The 9,571-nt window shown below is 40.1% G+C and overlaps 1 protein-coding gene across 1 annotated transcript; it reads left to right on the top strand.

Annotated features, from left to right (window-relative positions):
- The first annotated feature begins 1,131 nt into the window (after positions 1 to 1,131).
- On the top strand, positions 1,132 to 7,099 carry lipg (lipase, endothelial). Its single transcript, XM_080893281.1, has 10 exons — positions 1,132 to 2,048; positions 2,967 to 3,157; positions 3,370 to 3,549; positions 4,288 to 4,399; positions 4,492 to 4,710; positions 4,840 to 5,082; positions 5,290 to 5,410; positions 5,856 to 6,083; positions 6,184 to 6,288; positions 6,398 to 7,099. Exons 1-10 carry the CDS (start codon positions 1,958 to 1,960, stop codon positions 6,408 to 6,410), a joined length of 1,503 nt encoding a protein of 500 aa, XP_080749407.1. The 5' UTR covers positions 1,132 to 1,957; the 3' UTR covers positions 6,411 to 7,099.
- Positions 7,100 to 9,571: the final 2,472 nt, after the last annotated feature.

The following is a 9,571-nucleotide window of genomic DNA, read 5'->3' as shown; positions in this document are numbered from 1 at the left end:
GATCTGCATATCTATGTCTCCAGTCTTACCAAACAACTTAACAACATAATTCCAGCCAGACTCATCACATGCACCTGAAGTCCACCAATCATATTATATCTATTCACATCCAGCGTTGCTGGCTCCCCATTCCCGAACGCATCCAATACAAGATTCTGCTCCTAAACTTCAGACCATTTTGGCCTTGTCTTTTTAACTTTGTCATCAAAGCGCTCAACTTAAGCTATAGCCCTCTGATATAATCATTTCTGATCCTGTACATTCTGGTCATTTTCAGGTGAAATCTTAGCATCTTCAGCTTTGCCACCTCCAGGTTTACTCCTCAATTTACGACTCACAAAGACAGTGAATTTTTTTTGTTATAAGGCAACCTTGAATGTTTTGAAAGGCACCTGGAACCCTCAGGGGATCAAGTAATGTAGTATTGAGTCAGTCAGGTGCATTGTCTCATCTTATCACTTGAACTTTAGTGCCCTACTGAAATCAAAACATATACTTTCCTATACATTTTTATATAAATGGGTGTTAAAAATACGAAAAGTTACTTTGGACTGCCCTTTGTCACACAGTGTCACGCTCCTCCATTCAAGAATACATTTTAGTGTGTCTTCTGATTTTTTTCAAAATTGTAAAAAAAAAATTCAAAAAGGACATAATTTCTTGGTCAATTTGTGCAGTGAAGCACTATGAAGGATATGGGTTATTGGCATTTCCATCACTGCTTGTTTCAGTGCACTGATGGCTCATTGTTAGTTTTTCATTAACGTAAAGCTGTACTGTGTGTACCCTCATTTGATTGCACGATGTGATAGATTACACACGCAGTGACATCTTAGACAGACAGACAGACAGACAGACAGATAGGATCTGTGTAGTTATAGTGCCTTAAGGTAGTGAAAAAAGCAAAATAAAACATAAGAAATTGCGCTGTAACTATTTGCAGAGATGCGTAAAAACTTTTTTAGATGTCAGGTATCAGGCGCTGTTGGGGTAGCAGATGACACTTCCAGCTGGTGATGTGTGCACACAAAAAACAGTGGTGTCACTTTAACAGGGACCTTTGCGTGAGTGCACCCATTCTTCGTCTCATCAACTGAAACTGGCTTGCGAGCTAAGCTGATGATTTGGCAGCATGCCAGGCAGGGGGAGAGAGACCCCTTCCTTCTCCATACAACCAGCAGCCTTTTAAATATTCCTATAAGAGCTCCCATTGGATATTCTTTGTATGACTGGATTTTTTTTTAATGTTGGTATTGTAAAAACGCCGTCTCGTTTCAGTGCGTCTTTCAGCGTTCAACTGTTTTTTGGTTTTTGTTTGCTTGTTTCTTTTTTGAGAAGTAGCGCCTCCTGGATTCCTGGAACATTTCTATTTGAAGTGCTCTCTGGATGAGCAAAACATAAAAAATAATTTAAAAAAGAAAGAAAGCGTATTTTCGCATTCTCTTTGGGTGTCTTGGAGTTTTCTTGAATTTTTGTCTGCATATTCCTTTCGCGTCTTTTGTCATATGTTGCCTATTTTTACCCTCATCTGTCCGGTAAGAAAACAAAGACGGGAATTGTATGATCTTCAGACCAATACAAAACAATTAATTGCGTCTGACGCCTATACACCCTTTAAGGGTTAAAGTGAGATAGGCTACTACGATTCATTCAACCTTTCCACGCCCTCAACGTAAACAAATGGGGGCTTGACCAATAAGATCCGCCATAGATCAGCCGATGATCAGATGACCGAAAGGAGAAACTATTTAAAACTGTAATGACACGCTTCATTCACAGCTTACACATTTCTGGAGCCGGTTCGTAACAGGCGCACACGAAAACGCATCACCGGCTCTTTTGTTACCACTGAATTTCAATCGCTCACCAGCGCACCTCGTTGCCGGCAGTACTACCAAAAAATATTTTATATCCTAAGAAAGCTTTCATTTCGTCCACACTCATCTGTGGCTGAGAAATGAATCATAAAAGCGTTTTAATCAGGATTTTCCTACTATGTGCTTATCCGCTTTTTTCATCAGCAACTGAGGAAAACGCCGTTCTTAAAGGTAAGAAATGGCTTTTTTGTCTATTCATTCGCTAATTGCTCTCTAAAATAAAGGGAGAGGGTGAAAACCTCACGTCTAGCATACAGCGGGGTATATATCATACGCCTGAGAAAATCCTAAAATTCTCCCACGTCTCGCTTGATTAATGCGCGTCATTTTTAGACTAAATTACACATTTGAACAAGTGTGGCGGGCAGAGCAAAGCAGAAAAACTGGAATGGATTTAAAGGACACGAGGGCGACGTGTCCTTTTTGGAAGGAGTCTTCAAGTAGAGCCAGGACACAACGCCACGTCTGTGCGCTGCCCTTGGAAAGATGTCCTGCTGAATCCGCGTTTTACTGCAGACTTCACGAGATCGTTTTTATTACCCAGCTCAGCTGAAATCATTTTGGTCTGTGTGGCCCATTGGGGCGTTGAGTTCATGTTGAGCACACTGTGAAGTTCCTTGACACAATGTGCGATGTTGGCTATAACTAAAACTGATCTTTACTTGCTGCGAGGGTAAACCAGACTTCATTCGATTCATTAAGAGCGTAACACAATGAGACTAAATTAAAAGTCCTATTCAAAACCAATTCGGACTGTACATCTTTAAAATCAAGCACGGCTGCAATTATTTTTAAACTTGGAAACAGTCGGCTTCTTTCACCAGGCGTCTTAATCTCAGGCTTGAGACAGGTATGCTAAGTTGTGGCATAATTATGAGCTGTAGCTGCAGATTTGTGAAAAAGATGAACTGAAGAAGCATAGCGATGACTTTACTGCTTCTTGAGTCCAGCTTGCACCTAACCGTTGTTCAAGAGCAAATCTTGGCAGCAAAAGCAGGTTTATTTTGTTTTTCAGCCCCTAAAGGCTGAAAATAAAGACAATATAAACAGTCGATTTTTATATTTATTATTGTGCATTTTTCTCCTCAGGTGAAGACAGTGGGCAGAATGACTTGTCAACAGACAGCCACTCTGTTGCTGGCATCATCAAGTACAACATGAGAAAGAGCTTAGATCTGGAGCAGGAGGGCTGCTACCTGAAAACTGGCAAGAATGACTGTCTAGAGAAATGTGGCTTCAATGCTACAGCCAAGACTATCTTCATCATCCATGGCTGGACGGTACATATGAATGATAATTTATATCTATCTGTTAATAAGCATCTGTGTAGTTTAGGTTATTTCTTTGGCTTCCTAGGTCACTTTCTTGACTTCAGAGTGAATCAAGCTTAAATGTTTTAACTATTTATTTTTGATTGTTGGGGGTAGCAGAAAGATGCTTACATAGTTAACAGTCTGACCAATGACTGACTTCTGCTGTCCTTTCCTCTTAGATGAGCGGGATGTTTGAACACTGGATGCACAAGCTCGTCTCTGCATTAATGCAACGTGAAAGTGAAGCCAACGTGGTGATTGTTGATTGGATATCAAGGGCCCAGCAGCTATACCCTGATGCAGTCAACCACACTTATGGTGTTGGCCTTGATATTGCAGCGCTGCTCAACTGGCTTCAGGTATGTACAGTAATTTAAAGAAGCTCCCACCCACCCAGAGTACCAAAACTAAACATTCAAATATTAGTAATGCTTCAGTGGGTTTCTATTCAGCCTTTTCTTTTTTTAAACTATAGAAAGTGAAAACTGATGTGCAACTACTTAATTGTAACATCCCAGTGGACACCAAGGTGCACTCGTGCATAACTTTATCAAAGGCAAAATGGCTTCATTTGCAGAACTGATGTATAAATGGCTTTCATCATAGCCTTAAAGTGTAACATTGTGCTTCTGATATAGTACAACATGGTTGCTCCATTTCTGAAATCTCTTTTTTTTTTTTTTTTTAGCGTAATATACTTGTTTTGTTTTTTTGCTTTGAGTACCTTTTTGTTTGTATGGTTCGTTTTCCCAATTTCCAAATAAGATCAGTGCATTTAGCACTTCTAAGGCAAAGACAACAATTCCCATTCAGTGGGACTGTTACAAAATTTTATCAGTAAATAAAAGGCAATTCAGAAAGCGTTCAGGCATCTTGCCATGTAGTTGTAAATGTAGACAAAGAGTGTCACTGAGACAGAGGGTGGAGGCGCTGCTCCATGGAAGGAACTATCAGTGGATTCTGTTCGGGTTAACTGAGCCTGGCTCAGCTGCAGGCACAACTCATCATTGGCTGAAATCCAGGCTCTGTCCATTTTAGGCCACTGTGGCAGCAGCTGACATCTTTATATATATTTTTTTTATTGTTTCCTGAAACAGGATGAGCACCAGCTCCCTCTGGAGAATGTCCACCTGATTGGTTATAGTTTAGGTGCTCATGTGGCAGGCTACGCAGGAATGCATGTACGAGGGACCATTGGCAGAATCACTGGTAAGTTGGAAGTAATATGAGCCAGAAAAAATAGCCCTTTAATTTGAGGGTTGCCTCATTTGCTTGACCTTTCTAATCTTTGTTCTTCATAGGTCTAGACCCAGCAGGACCGATGTTTGAGGGCGTGGAGAAGGAGAAGCGCCTCTCACCAGATGATGCCGACTTTGTGGATGTTCTGCACACATACACTCGGGAGGCTTTGGGTGTGAGCATTGGAATCCAGCAGCCAATTGGGGACATTGATATCTATCCTAATGGCGGTGACGTGCAGCCGGGCTGTGGACTTGGGGACGTGCTGGCAGTGGCAGGAAGTAAGTGGCTGAAAGTCTTTACTTTTGCATGTATCCCCTATGTTTAAAAAAAAAAAAAAAAAAAAAAAGAAGAAGAAAAAGAATCCTACTGACCTTTAAACTATAATCTACTATACTCAACTTTTCTAGATTTCATGGAGGTGATGAAGTGTGAACACGAGCGCGCTGTGCACTTGTTTGTGGACTCTCTGATGAACAAGGAGCACCTGAGCTATGCCTTCCAGTGCACTGGGCCCGACCGCTTCAAGAAGGGAATCTGTCTGAGCTGTCGCAAAAACCGCTGCAACAAAATTGGCTACAATGCCACAAAAATGCGCAAGAGGCGTAACAGTAAAATGTATCTGAAAACCCGGGCTGACACACCTTTCGCAGGTGAGATACAAGAAGAATGAAATGTGTGAAATGTTATGATGTGTACTTCCTAGAGCAAAAGTGATAAGCAAGTACTATAACCCAATCTGTTTTCATATCTTTAACCTCTATATCTAACTTGTTTTATGATTTTACAGTTGCAGTGTAAACTACTACTGTACACACACCTACACTCGATCAAGTATTAACTCTTGCTTTTTGTTCAAGGCTACCACTACCAGATGAAGATGCACGTGTTCAACAAAAAACAGTCTGATGATGCTGATCCCATCTTCAATGTCAAGTTGTATGGCGAGCACAAGGACACAGCTGATATGTTTGTTGACGTGTAAGTTCAAAACCTAAACCCTTCCTGCCAAACCAGTCTTCTTTCACAATGTCTCAACATGACAACGTGTAAATCGCTAACGGCTCAGTTACAGTCCTTCTGTATGCACAGTGTGGTAGTTGTTTTTGACTGAATGTTGTACTGAGAAACAATCAGATTATTTCTATACACTTAGAATTTTCAACTCGAGTGCTTGTTCTGAATTTTTTCAAAGTGGTCTTGGGCTGTACAACAAATTTGGTGGCAGACTGAAGCGAACAGCAGTTTTCATAAATATACAAGCGTGCCAGGGCAATATGACAGCTCTCTGAAGACTGTTTATTTTAGAGGTCTACTTTAGTTGCAAATGCTTGATCTTAAAAAATGGTGGACTTAAACACAGCTTCCTTTTAACGTGGTTTTTTTTTTTTTTTTTTTTTAAACAAATTTCTTACTACTTGTGCAGCCGCGATAACACCATTGGTCTGAACATGACAAACACCTTCCTGGTTTTTGCCGAGGAAGAGATCGGTGAAGTGCTCAGGATCCGTCTGAGTTGGGAAGGAGAATCCGACTCCTGGAGCTCTATGTGGAAAAACATCAAGAAGAATTTCTGGGGCTGGAACGCCAACCCTTCCAAACCCGTGCTTGAAGTTCGTCGGATGCGTGTGAAAGCTGGAGAATCACAGAAAAAGTGAGCTGAAGGGTCAAAACTGCAGTTGCCAGTCTTAATGGTGCAGAATTAATTTTAATTAATCTGTTCAGACACTGACTGATGCTTTGTGGTGTTACAGGTATGCTTTCTGTGCCGAAGACTCTTCAAAAACAGAAATCTCTCCAGGGGAATATATCAATTTTATTAAATGCCCTGATGGCTGGGATGCGAAACCGAGAAAACGGTATGAAAAGTTGAAAAACTGGAAAAATTCAAATTTATCATTACCTGGTCCTGTAACTTAAAGTTGTGTTTATGGTGTATGTAATTATTCTGCTCTTTCTGATCAACAGGGTGCCCATGTAACAATTCGGCTCTCCCAACAACCAATGCACCATCACCATGGGGGAATCCAACATGAATCAGGAAGAAGCTGTGCCCTCTGTATTTGAGCACTTAGGCTTAATCAGCACGTGGTGAAGGGGGAAGTGGGCGGGGGGGTTCAGCTCTAGTGGAAGGTTTCCACTGACTTCTGAAAATAAGAACGATGGGTTTCTCTCAGCATGCGGCGGTTGCAAAACGGTGCACAGCCTGGAAGTGGTGGCACTCTCAACTGTGTGGGTTGCCTGAGAAGTTACAGAAAGTTCCTCTGTGTGGACTAGTGAAGTAGAGATTTCTGCCAGTGGACACACCAGCAGTTATAGTCACTGTACTGTACAATTTTTAAAATATTTATTTATGAATAAATGAAAGCACTGCAAGACAACCTTATTTATCAGAGCACACCCCATAATGGAGCGCATGTTGAATGAGTTTCTTCGAGATGCAGTATTTGTGTATTAATGTGCGTGTTTGTACCTGTGAAGTGTGCCTTTCTGCTGAAAGAGATTACTGATACACTGTTTAATTGAAGGAGATGTCAGTCTTATTGGATCCTACCTTTCTGTGCTTTTGTGTGTAGTTACTGTATGTGACTGACTTTTGAGGGGATGTGTCTGTACATAATGTAAATACATTTGTTTCTTTTGGAGAAATAAATTCACACTTTGTTTGTAGCAGCTTGTGCCTTGTCCATCATTTCAAGATTAAATCGGTGTTGTGGCCTACTCACAACATAGAAGATGAAACTATTTAACCTGAAGATTCACTTTGATTTTTCAGTAATCAGAGCATGTATATTTGTCACACTGTCATGTTCATGTGACATTTCTGTATGACTCAACTTTAGAAGAACGCTGAAAGTGAATGTTTTCTGAAAAAGACTCCACTACTGCTTGTGAGAACATGCTTTTACAGCTCACACTGCAACTGATGCTTGAACTTCAAGTGCGCCTGTTACCTCCTGTGAGGATTCACTTTATATTTGAAATATGCTGAACACCTTTCATTATAAAAGGAGTTTGATGCTATTCTGAGAAACTAGAAGAAATGGCTAAATGTCATGGGGTAAATTTGCAGTGTAGTACACTCTGATTTCTGCTCTGCTTGTAAAATTAGTTTTTTTTTCTCAGGCCTTGAAAGATGTCAGGAGAAACGTCAGCATTGCTTCCTCTAAGCTATAGTTTCTGAATAAACAGGAAAACCTATGACACTTCATGGTTCATAGCATACAGTGGCATGGTTCAACCATGGCATAGGTTGAGCTGAGCAGAATTTTTTTTTTGTTTGTTTGTTTCTTGTATACATGTTGACTCACTTTATTCTGCTGTAACACAACACGCAGTTAATATCCAACTGGATGTGTTCCTTCCACAAGCTTTTCCAGTCTTTAATGAGACATCCATTTACTGGAGCAGGACCCCCCACCCACCCCAAACACACACACACACACTCACTCACTTTTTTCCCATCATATTACTCCTTCACAAACATCTACGTCACAACTGCTATCCTGTGATGTTTCACTGAAATTCTTTGAATACATTTAGACCCTTGATATCACTCGGTTGCCTTGACTAAACATGGGAAAAGAGTGTAATAAGCTGACAGATGTGTGTGAAATAGTGTACTTGAAGATTTCTAGGTCTAGTAATGCCTTCAGATGTGCTGTATGTAACGTGAGATGGGTCCTTGTGATCGTCGCTGCTGCCTGGCAGCTATTTACGTATGATCTATATCAAGACTTCCTATCTCTGTCAAAGTTTTAATTGTTTTCCTGTTCTGCTGTCTGATTGCTATCTTCAGTGGTTACTTTTGCCTGTGTACAACTCTGCTGACCCATTTTCACCAAGACAAACAAACATCTGCTCAGAAAATGTCTGTGGTTAAAGGCATGAAGCTGGTTTTACCACCACGCTAAGCTGACCACACAATATTGTTTCAGTGACTCACTCCAGTTTCATAGTCATAGGGTATTTTAATGCCATTAATGTCCTCTGCCTCCAGAATGGAAAACAAGCCATAGCCTTTAGCTTTTAGTCACTGTTTGAAACATGTCTTTTCTATAACTGGAACTTATTGGCATCTTGACTTATTCAGAAATGATGAAAATGCAAAGGAATCTTAACCTCAGTACAGACAGAACATTTTCAAAACCTCTGATGGTTAAATATAAAATGCCAAACAAACCTTGCGGTGGTTAAACTTCTGCTTTCTTGGTGTTTTGTAAACTGATGTGTTTTATTAAATTTTTATTTAATTTAATGATAAAAAACTGTCAGTTTTGTCATTTTGTGTCCACCAATTTTCACCATCACACCATCACCATGGTGGAGCCATAACAACCCATGATATAGAAGTTTTAAAACAATTGAACCTGAGGATTCTCTTTGATGTTTTGTTAATTCAGATATTTTCTGTTCATGTTTGGATTAAGGCATCGAAACAAGTACTTCGCACGCACATTTGAAACTCCTGCACGACCCATCGTTATGAGAAATTTGCAAACGAAAGTCATCTTGAAAAGTGAATCTGCTACCATATAATGCACTTGTGAGTGTATGCACGTGCCAACTAGCAAAAAAGAAATTGTCTTTTTCTTTGAAGTTTATCATCTTTGTCTGTAGATTCTGTTTCTGAAAGTATCAAGTGTTTACAATTTCCATGAAATGTATTTAACGTTAGCATGCTTGTACCCGATATCGTCAAATAAATACCACAATTCAGGGGATTTTCCACTTACAAAACTGAAACCATTATTCTCAGAACACGAAACTCCCAATAAGCCACTTCCATGCAGTGAGTGTTTTGCAATGATGTTTTTGAGACTTTATACAGGACTATTGAGAAAAAGTTCTGGATCCATACTGTTTCCACAAAGTATAAGTTACAGAAACATTCAGACACAGCTTCCCCACAGCTATTTGACATCGGTCATGGCCTTCCAAATAAGCATACAGGCAGATTACATACTACCTCACAAAGCCACTTTAACTGGTTAAAGTAGCGAGAAAATGAAAAATTGCTTTTCATTTCCTCATACACCTTCTCTCCTCTACACCAAAACAAAATAATGTGCTTGGCAGCTAAGCACATTATGCTGTGACAGATATTAAACCCTCTCTGGGTTTGATATCTGTCACATCTAA

Source organism: Rhamphochromis sp. 'chilingali' (assembly GCF_963969265.1).
Source record: "Rhamphochromis sp. 'chilingali' genome assembly, chromosome: 10".
NCBI classification, from domain to species: domain Eukaryota; kingdom Metazoa; phylum Chordata; class Actinopteri; order Cichliformes; family Cichlidae; genus Rhamphochromis; species Rhamphochromis sp. 'chilingali'.
Note: the sequence above shows the minus strand (reverse complement) of the source record. Positions and strands in the feature narration are given on the sequence as shown.